Source organism: Cynocephalus volans, chromosome 2 (assembly GCF_027409185.1).
Source record: "Cynocephalus volans isolate mCynVol1 chromosome 2, mCynVol1.pri, whole genome shotgun sequence".
Lineage (NCBI taxonomy): Eukaryota > Metazoa > Chordata > Mammalia > Dermoptera > Cynocephalidae > Cynocephalus > Cynocephalus volans.
The window spans coordinates 37142234-37159191 of NC_084461.1; the positions used below are offsets into that span (position 1 = coordinate 37142234).

A 16958-nucleotide genomic window follows, 5' to 3' on the forward strand; every position below is an offset into this window, starting at 1 on the left:
AATTAAGAGATAACAAGTGTAGGCGCTGTCCTTCACTGGGAGGCAACGTTGAATAATGATTATGGGCATTTATTTGGAGTCAGATGGGCTTGTGTTTGGATATAGTCCTGCTGTTCTTAGTTGGGCAAGTCTCGTAACTTCTCTGTGCTTCATTTTTCTCAGCTGTCAAATGGAAATAATTATACCTACCTCATAAAGTTGTTGTGAAGAAGGAATATTGTACAATGGACTATTGTTTGGAAAACATTTGACACTCTACTTCCTAGATAAGTGTTCAATGAGGGATAGTCATTGTTATTTATAAAAGGTTGTTAAAGCCTGAAAATCCTTCAATTCTCAGAGAAATAAATTTCTACTTGTGAAATAGCATTATAACTAAGTAGAAGAGACATTTTGGGATTATGTAGGCTTCCTCAAATTATAAATGAGGAGGCTCTAATACACATGGTTGTAAATCTCACGTCCCTCTATTTTCACATCTGCCTGTATAAGGTTATGAAAGAGGGCATTCTTTCTCTAGCTTGTGGAAGTGGACACTGCAATTCTTGACAGGCTAAATATCATTGTTTAAACATTATAATGACTTCCATTCCAACTACATTTTCTGAAAAATCTAATGCCATGTAAGAAGCAAAAAATAAGGAAGCTGAGGCAAAGAAAGATACTGGATTAGAAAAGGTAAATGGGAGAGAGATTTTCCTCTATTTGTCCTACCTTGCTAATATTATCTTCCTTGTTTAGCATGCCAAGAGTAAGATTAATATCGCCAAACATCTCTAAAATGCACAGAAAAAGAAAGATTAAAATATGTGCTGAAATGCCCTCCTGCTAATTACTTGCAACAGTCACAAAAAATTCATTCTCTCTCTCTTCCCTTCCTTCCCTCTCTCCCACTCTCCCTCTCTCCTCCTCTCTCTCTATTTTTCCTGACTGCTAGCTCTTCGATGACAGGAACTATGTCTTATTCTATATTTCATATCCTTGACATATTTGAAAATAGCAGATGCTCAGTAATTTTTTTCAAAACTTGAATTAAATTTGAAAAATAAGAGATGCTAGATTCCTGTTTATTCCTCCAGTCAAGTGGGCATTGCCCTACATATCCTCTCTAGCAATGCTCGGCTCTAGATGCAATAAGCAGAATCCCTCACTCCTGACTTGAGCATTCAGAGGCAGTGGTGCAATATGGCTGTTTATTTTCCAGGCCTCCCCGCTTTGCACCTCCCCATCTTCTTTTTCCACACCCTCTTTCTCTTCATCTACCCTCCTGTCCCTTCCAGGTACCGCTTCTGGTCCCATGCTCATGAGACCTTGTTCTTTTCTGATAATGATCTATATATTTTTGATCTGCACTTTCTAGGAATACATGTTTCTGAATAGAGCACTCTAGAAAACTGAACAAATTTCAAGTCAAAGGAATTGAGCAATTTCAGGTCACATGGCAAATTGGTAGGAGAGATGCTTTTGGAGGTGAGGATTTTCCATGAGCCTCTAAATCAAACAACATACCCCTTAAGTACAAAGTTTTTGGCAAAGCAGAAAGGAGCCATACTTGAAAATTGGAGGATGATACGTTCAAAGGGCTCTTCCAGTGTTTAAAATTAAAGATGCTTCCTTTCTTTGACATGTAGGCACTTTGTCTTCAGGTAGACTGTAAATTTTTAAAGAAGGCAAAGCACAATCGTCTCTCAGGTTTACAGTCTGTCACTGGTCCTTCACAAATGGCATGATTTTATTATTTTGGAATAGAGGGATGGCAGAGAGAAACAATCTTTCTTTAGCATACCATTTCATAAAGCCTTTGAGGTGTACAGACCTCTCCCAGTGACACCACTCCCAGCCTCCACATATGCTTATGGTTACACAGACACAAAACACACAGCCGATCCATAGCTCCTCAGTATCCCATAATGCTTACCTATGGGTTCCTCTGTGCTGCAAGTCATGTCTCGGCTGTTTCTGGCTCTCTAAGACACAGCACCTAAGTATCAGAAATAGTAGGGCAAAAAAATCAAAGAAGCAGGTTGGTAAGTTTCTCATACAAGGTTGACATAAGGTCCTCTAAATGAATGTCCCTCCTCCACTTGATTACACAATGATGTGGGAGCTTCCAGCGATGGGTTTGCTGTTGAGGAGAATGATGCTGTGTTCTACCACTACGACATTTTCTTGCTTCTGAGCTCCCGCTGACCAACAAAATGGCTGCATCTCACTGAATATTGTCCCTTTGGTGGAGACCAGAGAAGGAAGAAATTAGAGATTGGGACTCAAACCATTGTCGTTGACCAAGTGAGATCCTCTCCCTTAACGTGGGTCCATTGATCACAGATCTGGGAATGGCATTCAGTGGTCACTTTACTGGCCTGATGTTGGTAAGCCTTTTTGGTGATCTTGTTGATTGTTGTACTTGGTGAAAGTCACACAAACCGGGCATGCTCAGTGGACCGGAATGCCCATCAGGGCAGTTGAATGGAACATCCAACTGACAGCAGCAAAGCCAAGCCTTCTCTGCCTGCCTCCCTCCTCCTCCCTTGCTGACTTGTCAGCATCTGGGCCTCATCCCAGGCTCAGGCTTTTTCTCTGACTCTGTTTTTTTTTTTTTTTTTTTTTTTTTTTAATTTTCTTGTTCCCAAGTCATTTTTATCTAGGCCTCTTGGCCATAATGCCTTCAACTTTATTAGCATGGACCCAAATCCAGTCCCAGTGCCCCCCAACCCTAAATCTATAGGATCACAGTCTCCAATATACATCCAGACTGTATGATAATATGGCAGGTGATAGAGAATGAGAAGGGGGACTAGCAGTCTATAGGGCTCGATGTGAAAGGGGCCGAGGAGAGGGGCTCCTGACAATTCTCACTACTGCTGCTTCTCTGGCTATCTTCTCTTCATTAGTGTTTTAGTCCGTTCTGTGTTGCTATAACAGAAATACCTGAGACTGGGTAATTTATAAAGAAGAGGGGTTTATTTGGCTTATGATTATGGGACAGCTGCATCTGGCATGGGCCTCAGGCTGCTTCTAATCATTGCAGAAAGTGGCAGGCAGCCGGTGGGTTCAAGCAGATCACATGGCGAGAGGAAGCAAGAGAGAGAAGAAGGTGCCAGGGTTCTTTAAACAATCAGGTCTCATGGGAACTAATAGAGTGAGAACTCACTCACTACCCCTCCACCCCCAGGGAGAGCACTAATCAATTCATGAGGGATCCGCCCCCATGACTCAATCAGTTTCCAACACTGTCACATTGGAGATCAAATTTCCACATGTGTTTTGGAGGGGACAACACATCCAAACTCCATCAATTAGTGAAGCTTTTCTCAGATTCAAAGGTCCAGTGCTTCCACCTAACCTTTGAATTCATCACTGTTCTCATAGACAGTTTGCACCATATCTATCACAGAGGTCCTCAGCAGGCTAGTGATTAAGGTCATTTTCAGCTTTCCAAGTCAGCATTACTTTTTCTCAAGAGTCTTGTCCATGGGATTCACCTGCTATCATTATTTACTTATTTATTTTTAAAAATTTATTTATTTTTGGTGGCTGGCTGGTAACAGGGATATAACTCTGGACCTTGTCCTTGGTTAAAATATCAATTCCCAGGCTCCACCTCAGACTTCATAAATTAGAATCTATATTTGCAGTGAGTCCCCCAGTTGATTCTTAGGTTCATTAAAGTCTAAGAAGCATACTAACCAGTTTTGTTTGAATGTAAGCAAGTCACTCAATATTCATGGACTTGGACTTCCTCATCCAGGAAGATATAAAACAAGATGACCTCTGAACTTTCCTCTGGCTCCCACATTCTGTGAGCCTTTGTGGAACCTGTAGTGGCTCAGAACCCACGGCACATACTCTATGCTGCCTCAGCCAGCATCTTGACCAAATCGTGGCATGTTCCCCATGTGGAGTGTCAAATGGCAAGTCCATTCATCACGCGTGTTACAACTCAAATCCCTGAGAGCCCGGTGTGGAAATCGCATCTTCTGAGAAGGGAAGAATTTAGCCCTGCCTGCACTGAGAAAGCTGCTTCAAAATCTAAGTCTCCTGGAGTTTCAAGATGGCGGCGGCTGCGGCGGCTGGTGCGGAGTAGCTGAGGTGTAAAAGGCGGCCACTGGGCCTCAGGCAGCTGGGAAATTTGTGGACCTTCCTCTCACCATCTCTTAAGGGAGGACTACAGCTGCTGGTGGCCGGTCGTGGGGGCTCAACGCCACTTTGCCCCCGGCAGGAGAGGCTGCCTCATTTACAGGCAACAGCTTTGAAGTGTGGAGCAGGAAAAGAACTGATTCTTAGCTGCAAAAGCGAGTCTTGAAACAGGGAACACGGCGCCAGGGCTGCTGTGGATGCAGCCAGGATCCCGGAGGCTGGGGCCGCGCTGAAGGCGGCCAGCTGCCCTATTCAGGATTCGAGGTTTCAGACCGGCATTAAAGAAGACTCCTGGGAGCGCCCGAGCCACGCCGCGACTGAACAGCCCAAGGCGGCAGCGCCGAGAACACGGAAGGCGACAAACCAGAGACACAGCGAGCGCCCGACCTGGCACAGCACTGTGAGTGATCCCTGGCACAGCTCTGTTTGGGGGGTGGATGCCCACGCGGCTACCGCCTGCACCACCAGGCCACTCACCGCCCCGGTGCTGCCTCCATTTTCCCAGGTGCGGGCAGCTCCGCCCTGCTCGGCCATCACTGAGCCCATTTGCTTGGCCGAGCACGGGGCTTTCCGGAGCCTGCGGGCCGGTGTCCTCTCCCACTCCCTCCGTGGTTCTCTGGCGGGGCTGGGGGTGTGGGGTGTCCCGACCAGTGTTGGGAGGGCAAGGAAGTACGGGCAGGCCGACTGTCACTCCACCACACCCTGGACTCCGGCCCCGGTAAACTTCCTGTTACTGGGAGGCAGATACCATCTCTGCAGCCACCAGTTTGGAAAAAAGCCTAACGAATTTCTGGTTGGGAATAGTGTGGTAGGAGAGTTCCCAGGTCTGCTTGAACCTGCCGGAGAGCAGGCTGCAGGCGGGCACTAGACTCGGTTTATACCCGGGGGGATACAAAGGTGAACAAGACCCGAGAAAGATCTACACAGTGCTACAAAGGCACCCAGAGAGACCGGTCGTCTGTGCCTAGCAGAAACCTGGTAGACTTCCTGGGCGAGGCGGTGCTGAGCAGGGTCTTGAAGGCCCAGCTGATAGATGAGGGGTGCAGAAGACACACCCCAACCCAGCACAGTGTGCACAGAGGGGGGAGACGTGCGGCCAGGGAGGCGGAGACTCGACAGAAACCACACACCCGGTGGGGTCGCCACTGCACGATCTAACAGCCTGGACCAGAGCACACGGAACAGGGAGAAGTCCTGTACAGGAAGTGAAAGCTCAACAGAGATCACACACCCTGTGGTACGTGATCCACCAGCCCAGCAGAGTCCAAGCTGACCAGAAAGGTGGATCCCCAGAGAAGCCCAAGACCTGAGGCAACCACACACACAAGACTCTAGAGGCCAAGTGAGCAGTCACGGCGGGAGCCATACCAAATTGGCAACCACAGCAGCATCCTAGTTAGTCATTAGTCTCAAACCGGTGGACTGTGAAACCCCCTGCCACAATGAATAAACACCAAAAAAAAGACACCACAAATACAAAAAATCAAGAAAGTACACCACCAAAAGTTAATAAATCTCATACTCTAGATCCTATAGAACAAGAAGCCCTTGAAATAACTGACAAGGAATTTCGAGTGATAATTCTAAGGAAACTGAATGAGATACAAGAAAACTCAGCTAGACATCATGATGAAATGAGGAAAAGTATACAGGATCTGAAAGAGGAAATATACAAGGAAATCAATGTCCTGAAAAAAAATGTAGCAGATCTTGCTGAACTGAAGAAGTAATTCAGCGAAATAAAAAACACAACGGAGAGTTTAACCAGCAGGCTTGTCGAAGTTGAAGAGAGAACCTCTGAACTTGAAGATGGGCGGTTTGAAATAACACAAGCAGACAAAAAGAAAGAAAAAAGAATCAAGGACATGGAAGAAAATCTGAGAGAGATATCAGACAACCTCAAGCGCTCAAATATCCGAGTCATGGGTATTCCAGAAGGGGAGGAAAATGGAGATTCCATTGAAAACATATTCAACAAAATAGTGGCAGAAAACTTCCCAGGTATACGAAAAATCACAGATCTTCAGATCCAGGAAGCTCAACGATCTCCAAACGTATTCAACCCAAAAAGACCTTCTCCAAGACATGTCATAGTCAAATTGGCAAAACTCAGAGACAAAGAGAGAATCTTAAAAGCTGCAAGAGAGAAGCGTCAAATCACCTATAAGGGAGCCCCAATCAGGTTAACATCAGACTTTTCATCACAAACCCTAAAAGCTAGAAAGGAATGGGATGATATTTTCAAAATACTAAAAGACAAAGATTGCCAGCCAAGAATACTTTACCCTGCAAGGCTATCCTTCCGAAATGAGGGGCAAATAGTATATTTCTCAGACAAACAAAAACTGCGGGAGTTCACTACCACACGACCACCCTTACAAGAAATCCTCAAGGTAGTACCAGGTTTGGTTCCTGAAAAATAACTACCACTGCCATAAAAACCCAAGAAAAATCTAAACCCGCTAGTATAATACAAATGGCATTCATGAAGAGAAAACAAGCTAACAAAAACACTATCTACAACCTAAGGAACCAACAAACACAGAAACCAAACAGTAAATCAGAAAGCAAGGAACAAAAGACACCTAAGACAACCAAACAACCAATAAAATGCTAGGAGTAAATCAACACCTTTCAATAACAACTCTTAATGTAAAAGGCTTAAATTCCCCAATTAAAAGACACAGACTGGCTGACTGGATCAAAATGCAGGACCCAACTATATGCTGCCTACAAGAGACCCACCTCACCCATAAAGATTCACATAGACTAAGAGTGAAAGGATGGAAAAAGATTTACCATGCAAACAGAAAAGAAAAACGAGCTGGAGTGGCTATTCTTATATCTGACAAAATAGACTTTAAACTAAAAACCATAAAAAGAGACAATGAGGGACACTACTTAATGATAAAAGGAATGATCCATCAAGAAGACATAACAATCATAAATATGTATGCACCCAATGTTGGAGCAGCCAGATTTATAAAACAAACTCTATTAGACCTAAAGAAGGAAATAGACACTAATACCATAATAGCAGGGGACCTGAACACCCCACTGTCAATATTAGACAGATCATCTAGGCAAAGAATCAGTAGAGAAACACAAGATGTAAACAAGACTCTAGACCAATTGGAATTGGCAGATATCTACAGAACATTCCACCCAACAACCTCAGAATATTCATTCTTCTCAGCAGCACATGGATCATTCTCCAGGATAGATCACATATTAGGTCACAAATCAAGTCTCAATAAATTCAAAAAAATTGCAATTATCCCATGTATCTTCTCAGACCACAATGGATTAAAACTAGAAATTAATAACAAACAAAACTCTGGAAACTATACAAACACATGGAAATTAAACAGCATTCTACTTAATGACATATGGGTCCAAGAAGAAATCAAGCAGGAAATCAAAAAGTTTATTGAAACTAATGAAAACAATGATACATCATACCAAAACCTGTGGGATACTGCAAAAGCAGTATTGAGGGGAAAATTTATTGCATTAAATGCTCACTTCAGAAGAATAGAAAGATGGCAAGTGAACAACCTAACACTTCACCTTAAAGAACTAGAAAAACAAGAACAATCCAAACCAAAAGTTAGCAGACGGAAAGAAATCATTAAGATCAGAGCAGAACTGAATGAAATTGAAAACCAAAAAACAATTCAAAAGATCAACGAATCAAAAAGTTGGTTTTTTGAAAAGATAAATAAAATAGACAAACCATTAGCATGGCTAACAAAAAAAAGAAGAGAGAAGACTCAAATAAAAATTAGAAATGAAAAACGCGATATTACAACTGATTCATCTGAAATACAAAGAATCATTCGAGACTACTATAAACAACTATATGCCAACAAATTTGAAAATCTGGAGGAAATGGATAAATTTCTGGACACACACAAGCTCCCAAAACTGAACCGTGAAGACGTAGAAAATTTGAACAGACCAATAACAATAAAGGAGATTGAAGCTGTTATCAGAAGGCTCCCAACAAAGAAAAGCCCAGGACCAGATGGATTCACAGCAGAATTTTACCAAACATTCAAAGAGGAATTGACACCGATTCTTTACAAACTATTCCAAAAGATTGAAACGGACGCAAATCTCCCAAACTCATTCTATGAAGCAAACATCATCCTGATACCAAAACCAGGTAAAGATATAACCAAAAAAGAAAACTACAGGCCGATATCCTTGATGAATATAGATGCAAAAATCCTCACTAAAATACTAGCAAACAGAATACAGCAACACATACGAAAAATTATTCATCACGATCAAGTGGGATTCATCCCAGGGATGCAAGGTTGGTTCAACATACGCAAATCAATAAATGTGATACACCATATTAATAAACTCAAACACAAGGACCATATGATCATCTCTATAGATGCTGAAAAAGCATTTGATAAAGTTCAGCACTCATTCATGACAAAGACCCTCTATAAGTTAGGTATAGAGGGAAAGTATCTCAACATAATTAAAGCCATATATGACAAACCCACTGCCAATATCATCCTGAATGGGGAAAAGCTGAAAGCTTTTCCTTTAAGAACAGGCACTAGACAAGGATGCCCACTCTCACCACTTCTATTCAACATAGTGTTGGAAATACTAGCCAGAGCAATCAGAGAAGAGAAGGAAATAAAGGGCATCCAGATTGGAAAAGATGAAGTCAAACTGTCCCTGTTTGCAGATAACATGATCCTATATATCGGACAGCCTAAAACCTCTACAAAAAAACTCTTGGAATTGATAAATGATTTCAGCACAGTAGCAGGATACAAAATCAACACACAAAAATCAGTAGCATTTCTTTTCTCCAATAGTGAACATGCAGAAGGAGAAATCAAGAAAGCCTGTCCATTTACAATAGCCACCAAAAAAATAAAATACTTAGGAATTGAGTTAACCAAGGATGTGAAAAATCTCTATAATGAGAACTACAAACCACTGCTGAGAGAAATTAGAGAGGATACAAGAAGATGGAAAGATATTCCATGCTCTTGGATTGGAAGAATCAACATAGTGAAAATGTCCATACTACCCAAAGTGATATACAAATTCAATGCAATCCCCATCAAAATTCCAAAGACATTTTTCTCAGAAATGGAAAAAACTATTCAGACATTTATATGGAACAATAAAAGACCACGAATAGCCAAAGCAATGCTGAGCAAAAAAAATAAAGCTGGAGGCATAACACTACCTGACTTTAAGCTATACTACAAAGCTATAATAACCAAAACAGTATGGTACTGGCATAAAAACAGACACACTGACCAATGGAATAGAATAGAGAATCCAGAAATCAACCCACACACTTACTGCCATCTGATCTTTGACAAAGGCACCAAGCCTATTCAGTGGCGAAGGGACTGCCTCTTCAGCAAGTGGTGCTGGGATAACTGGATATCGATATGCAGGAGAATGAAACTAGATCCATACCTCTCACCGTATACTAAAATCAACTCAAAATGGATTAAGGATTTAAATATACACCCTGAGACAATAAAACTTCTTAAAGAAAACATAGGAGAAACACTTCAGGAAATAGGACTGGGCACAGACTTCATGAATACGACCCCAAAAGCACGGGCAACCAAAGGAAAAATAAACAAATGGGATTATATCAAACTAAAAAGCTTCTGCACAGCAAAAGAAACAATTAAAAGAGTTAAAAGACAACCAACAGAGTGGGAGAAAATATTTGCAAAATATACATCTGACAAAGGATTAATATCCAGAATATATAAGGAACTCAAACAACTTTACAAGAAGAAAACAAGCAACCCAATTAAAAAATGGGCAAAAGAGCTAAGGAGGCATTTCTCTAAGGAAGATATCCAAATGGCCAACAGACATATGAAAAAATGCTCAACATCACTCAGCATCCGGGAAATGCAAATCAAAACCACATTGAGATACCATCTAACCCCAGTTAGGATGGCTAAAATCCAAAAGACTCTGAACGATAAATGCTGGCGAGGCTGCAGAGAAAAAGGAACTCTCATACATTGTTGGTGGGACTGCAAAATGGTGCAGCCTCTATGGAAAATGGTATGGAGGTTCCTTAAACAATTGCAAATAGATCTACCATACGACCCAGCCATCCCACTGTTGGGAATATACCCAGAGGAATGGAAATCATCAAGTCGAAGGTATACCTGTTCCCCAATGTTCATCGCAGCACTCTTTACAATAGCCAAGAGTTGGAACCAGCCCAAATGCCCATCATCAGATGAGTGGATACGGAAAATGTGGTACATCTACACAATGGAATACTACTCAGCTATAAAAACGAATGAAATACTGCCATTTGCAACAACATGGATGGACCTTGAGAGAATTATATTAAGTGAAACAAGTCAGGCACAGAAAGAGAAATACCACATGTTCTCACTTATTGGAGGGAGCTAAAAATTAATATATAAATTCACACACACACATACACACACACACACAAACCGGGGGGGGGGGGAAGAAGATATAACAACCACAATTATTTGAAGTTGATACAACAAGCAAACAGAAAGGACATTGTCGGGGGGGGGGAGGGAGAAGGGAGGGAGGTTTTGGTGATGGGAAGCAATAATCAGCTACAATGTATATTGACAAAATAAAATTTAAAAAAAAAAAAAAAAAAAAAAAAAAAAAAAAAAACTGATTCACCTGAAATACAAGGAATCATTCGAGACTACTATAAACAACTATACGCCAACAAATTTGAAAATCTGGAGGAAATGGATAAATTTCTGGACACACACAAGCTCCCAAAACTGAACCGTGAAGACGTAGAAAATTTGAACAGACCAATAACAATAAAGGAGATTGAAGCTGTTATCAGAAGGCTCCCAACAAAGAAAAGCCCAGGACCAGATGGATTCACAGCAGAATTTTACCAAACATTCAAAGAGGAAGTGACACCGATTCTTTACAAACTATTTCAAAAGATTGAAACAGACGCAAATCTCCCAAACTCATTCTATGAAGCAAACATCATCCTGATACTAAAACCAGGTAAAGATATAACCAAAAAAGAAAACTACAGGCCGATATCCTTGATGAATATAGATGCAAAAATCCTCACTAAAATACTAGCAAACAGAATACAGCAACACATACGAAAAATTATTCATCACGATCAAGTGGGATTCATCCCAGGGATGCAAGGTTGGTTCAACATACGCAAATCAATAAATGTGATACACCATATTAATAAACTCAAACACAAGGACCATATGATCATCTCTATAGATGCTGAAAAAGCATTTGATAAAGTTCAGCACTCATTCATGACAAAGACCCTCTATAAGTTAGGTATAGAGGGAAAGTATCTCAACATAATTAAAGCCATATATGCCAAACCCACTGCCAATATCATCCTGAATGGGGAAAAGCTGAAAGCTTTTCCTTTAAGAACAGGAACTAGACAAGGATGCCCACTCTCACCACTCCTATTCAACATAGTGTTGGAAGTTCTAGCCAGAGCAATCAGAGAAGACAAGGAAATAAAGGGCATCCAGATTGGAAAAGATGAAGTCAAACTGTCCCTGTTTGCAGATGACATGATCCTATATATCGAACAGCCTAAAACCTCTACAAAAAAACTGTTGGAATTGATAAATGATTTCAGCACAGTAGCAGGATACAAAATCAACACACAAAAATCAGTAGCATTTCTTTTCTCCAATAGTGAACATGCAGAAGGAGAAATCAAGAAAGCCTGCCCATTTACAATAGCCACCAAAAAAATAAAATACTTAGGAATTGAGTTAACCAAGGAGGTGAAAAATCTCTATAATGAGAACTACAAACCACTGCTGAGAGAAATTAGAGAGGATACAAGAAGATGGAAAGATATTCCATGCTCTTGGATTGGAAGAATCAATATAGTGAAAATGTCCATACTACCCAAAGTGATATACAAATTCAACGCAATCCCCATCAAAATTCCAAAGACATTTTTCTCAGAAATGGAAAAAACTATTCAGACATTTATATGGAACAATAAAAGACCACGAATAGCCAAAGCAATGCTCAGCAAAAAAAATAAAGCTGGAGGCATAACACTACCTGACTTTAAGCTATACTACAAAGCTATAATAACCAAAACAGTATGGTACTGGCATAAAAACAGACACACTGACCAATGGAATAGAATAGAGAATCCAGAAATCAACCCACACACTTACTGCCATCTGATCTTTGACAAAGGCACCAAGCCTATTCACTGGGGAAGGGACTGCCTCTTCAGCAAGTGGTGCTGGGATAACAGGATATCGATATGCAGGAGAATGAAACTAGATCCATACCTCTCACCGTATACTAAAATCAACTCAAAATGGATTAAGGATTTAAATATACACCCTGCCACAATAAAACTTCTTAAAGAAAACATAGGAGAAACACTTCAGGAAATAGGACTGGACACAGACTTCATGAATACGACCCCAAAAGCACGGGCAACCAAAGGAAAATAAACAAATGGGATTATATCAAACTAAAAAGCTTCTGCACAGCAAAAGAAACAATTAAAAGAGTTAAAAGACAACCAACAGAGTGGGAGAAAATATTTGCAAAATATACATCTGACAAAGGATTAATATCCAGAATATATAAGGAACTCAAACAACTTTACAAGAAGAAAACAAGCAACCCAATTAAAAAATGGGCAAAAGAGCTAAGTAGGCATTTCTCTAAGGAAGATATACAAATGGCCAACAGACATATGAAAAAATGCTCCACATCACTCAGCATCCGGGAAATGCAAATCAAAACCACATTGAGATACCATCTAACCCCAGTTAGGATGGCTAAAATCCAAAAGACTCTGAACGATAAATGCTGGCGAGGCTGCGGAGAAAAAGGAACTCTCATACATTGTTGGTGGGACTGCAAAATGGTGCAGCCTCTATGGAAAATGATATGGAGGTTCCTTAAACAATTGCAGATAGATCTACCATACGACCCAGCCATCCCACTGTTGGGAATATACCCAGAGGAATGGAAATCATCAAGTCGAAGGTATACCTGTTCCCCAATGTTCATCGCAGCACTCTTTACAATAGCCAAGAGTTGGAACCAGCCCAAATGTCCATCATCAGATGAGTGGATACGGAAAATGTGGTACATCTACACAATGGAATACTACTCAGCTATAAAAACAAATGAAATACTGCCATTTGCAACAACATGGATGGACCTTGAGAGAATTATATTAAGTGAAACAAGTCAGACACAGAAAGAGAAATACCACATGTTCTCACTTATTGGAGGGAGGTAAAAATTAATATATAAATTCACACACACACACACACACACACACACACACACACACACACACACACACACAAACCGGGGGGGGAAGAAGATATAACAACCACAATTATTTGAAGTTGATATGACAAGCAAACAGAAAGGACATTGTTGGGGGGGAGGGGGGGAGGGAGAATGGAGGGAGGTTTTGGTGATGGGGAGCAATAATCAGCTACAATGTATATTGACAAAATAAAATTTAAAAAAATAATATAAAATAAAAAAAAATTAAAATTAAAAAAAAAAAAAAAGTCTAAGAAGCACGCGCCAAGATACTAGCCATAGAGCAGTGGATAGTAAAACTTTAGCAGTTAACTGAAAGGTGTTCATTATGGTTGGGCCAGAACAGCAGCTGCTCCTCTCCAGCACCATGATCCATTTACCCACTGAAGAATAGGTGGAGATTTAGTGAGTCAGACAGGTATTGGGGTGATTGGAGGGAGCCTGAAACTCTTAACATCTTACAAGGGAAAAAAAGATGTTAGAAATTGTGTGCTCTTAGAATTTTACAGAACAATGTGCAATAGAATCAATAATAAGAAAGCTAGCCATTTAGCTAATTGTTATAACCATTTTCTTAATCTTTTTGTCAGTGGTGGCAGATGATTTTTCTTCATGTCTGTATATAAAGATTTCCTTGATTTCATAGAAATTAGGGAAGTTAGGAGACGATTGATATATACTGACTATAATTTATTCATCAGGGCAATCAAAACACATCTTTTTTCTAAAATCTTCCCAGATAAAGCAAATTGTCCATTGAAAGCAGATAAATTTAAGAACTTCCAACCCCTCAAAACAACTCACTTGCTGTCAATTCATTTTGGGGGGGGGCGTGGGTCTATTAATTGCCTCTTCCTATTATTTTCTCCTCTTTGCACTTGGTTAATGCAACACGGGTTTGATTTCTCTGAGGCCCTAGGAGTATGCTAGACACTAATTCTCAAAGCCAATAGGATGGCATGTGCCAACTAATTAAGTATTGTTTCTAGATATTGTTTGTGAGGGAGCCTGAATTCAGCTTTCTAAGGAACTAGGGTGCCTCCCTGGGTATGCAGTAACCATCTCCTTTCATGTAACTTGTTAAATGAAACTACCCAAATGAAGTTTTGTATTGGAACCTGTTATGGATAAAATACGTCTTACACTGTTCCCCATATAGACCCACCATGAAGATTTTTTTCCTTCCTTGCACTGATAGCAGCAGCCAGTGATATAGGCAGAGGAAGTCACAGGGACTGAATGCAAGGCAGCCATCAAGGTAGTCAGTGAGGAAAGGCAGGTGAATACACTTCAAAGCCGAATGCAATGACTGAGCTTCAATTAATGTTTCTTGATTAAAAATCCTCAGGAGATATTAGCTATGAATTGCTAATCTGAAACCTGTGTAAACAGCAGTTACTTTTCTGTATATCATTAAGTGTGTTGCATTTTTAAATTGAGAATATGGTTTTAAAGTTTTCCTTTTAGGAAATTAGAAAGAGTTTAAGAATTTAATCTCTGTAGATTTTACAGAGGATTTATAAAATGATTTCACTCTCAGGTGGTAGATAATTCAAGCCCCTGTGGATGAGTAAATAATTTACTAGCAAATTGTTTCTTAGAGCTTCTCATATGAGGCATATCTAGCTTTGTTACTGATAGATGCCAGGAGAAGAACCCAGCCTGCCTTTATAATTTGGGGTAGTAGGAGGAGCAGCCTTTACCTCTGAAGACCTTGCCGGGAGGCCTGACCTCACAGGAAGCAGCTCTCTGCTTTCTGGAGCTCATTCAACCTTGGCCAGAGCTTTTAGGACCAGATTTTAGCTGTCAGTCTCCTGTTGGACCCCCAGGTTGTGTTACTGAGAAATAAACATTATCTTTTTGATTGAGGAACTCACACTTAATGGCAGCTAAATAATTCAAAGTAGGATACTTTTATTATTTCAGCTTTTTATAATGAATGACTTGGGTCTTATAACCGCCCAAATAAATAAATCTTACAAAAAATATCATAAGGATTAAAAAACAATTTCTTTACCTCTGAATGACTATCTTACTTTTAGAAACAAAAATCTTTTTTTTTTTTTTTTTAAGAAACGAACATATTTCTGTTGCCTTTTGATTCCTTTTATAAGATTAAAAACCCACTTTTAATTCATTATTTTGGTAGTTTTAATAACCTCTAGATGAGCCATAAAAATGTGGATATTCTCATACTACATTTAGAGACTTTAAGAATACTAGAATTGTTCAGTGAGTCTTATCAAAACAATTAAGTGAAACTGTTCAAAAACATTTTGATTAAGAAGCGACAGTACAATATTAGATAAATTTCAAATAATAAACTTTCTGGTTACCAACAGCATTAAAATATAAATAGGGATTTTTGATGGAAAAGAGGCAAATCACAAACTCATGATCTTGATCCAGGATTGAAAAACAAAACTTAACTTTCATGGCTGGTCCTTGTGTTAGTTTATATAAACTCTTCATCCACTTCTGTAGTACACGGAGATGAGTACAGAAGTTCAAGAAAATAAACCTGAAGTCCATTTCAGCACTTTGTGCTTACTAAAGCAGGAAAGTAGAAATATTCATTAATAAACATTAGGGATGTTTAGCAATAAATTTACTTAATTCATCTAAGCCTCAGTTACATCATCTGTAAAATGATTAGTTGTGTAGATTAAATGAGTAATGCAAGGAAAATACATTAATGAGATAGCATTAAGTTATTCTATATTTTTGTTGTTGCTATTGTTGTATTTATAACTTAACAGACTAATGAGACCACATCATTCCAGCAACATTCTGCTTATTGAGGTCTTAATCTATGGTTTCTAATTTTAAGAGAAAGTATTCTTCCAGGACTGTATGAAATAATCACACTCATAATGTAATCAATCTAATTGATTGTCAATTTCTCAATTGTTAATTACCCAAATGTTAATTACTTCTTAAGCATTTCTCTTTTGAATTGTATTTTGTAAAATAATGTTCTTTAAATTCTTGCTGTTTCTCGACACTGTATTAGTTATGCAAAACCACATATACTATTTGTTTTCCTTGCTGCTTACAACCTGAAGTTTGTTTCCCAGCCTCAGTTTTCCTCATATGAATATCCTAGTCAGTACTCAACTGAACACTGGAGCTGGACGCTGGAGATCTCCATAGCTCTTTTTCCCTTTGCAGCTCTCTCCTGTCCAGAGTTCTTTCACATAAACTCTATCTGCTTTGCCCTCCCTGCACTCCCAGCTCCATCTCCTTAACTCAGGGAAGCTTCCAGTCTCCCCTGGGTTCCTCTGCCCTGTGCTGAGGCTTAGGACCTTCCTTCAGGGAGTAAGCCAGGGCTACCATTAGGGCTAAACTCATATTTTTCTCCCTGTCTCAGCAACCAATGTCCTCTATCAACTGGTGTTCAATGTTTGAAACTATTGTTTCTTATATTATATCTAGTTTTGTTTTTAGTTGTCTTAGGTAGAAGGGTAAATTCAGTCCCTGTT

General features: G+C 39.9%; 1 protein-coding gene across 1 annotated transcript in view; it reads right to left on the minus strand.

Annotated features, from left to right (window-relative positions):
- MROH2B (maestro heat like repeat family member 2B) overlaps nucleotides 1–1946 on the minus strand; it is a 63594-nt gene extending 61648 nt beyond the window's left edge. Inside the window, exons 1-2 of the mRNA XM_063087337.1 lie at nucleotides 1919–1946; nucleotides 715–776 (exon numbers count right to left, since the gene is read on the minus strand). Of these exons, the coding sequence (XP_062943407.1) occupies nucleotides 715–776; nucleotides 1919–1946 (90 nt within the window). The remainder of the gene's footprint in view (nucleotides 1–714; nucleotides 777–1918) is intronic.
- Between the last annotated feature and the right edge of the window lie 15012 nt (nucleotides 1947–16958).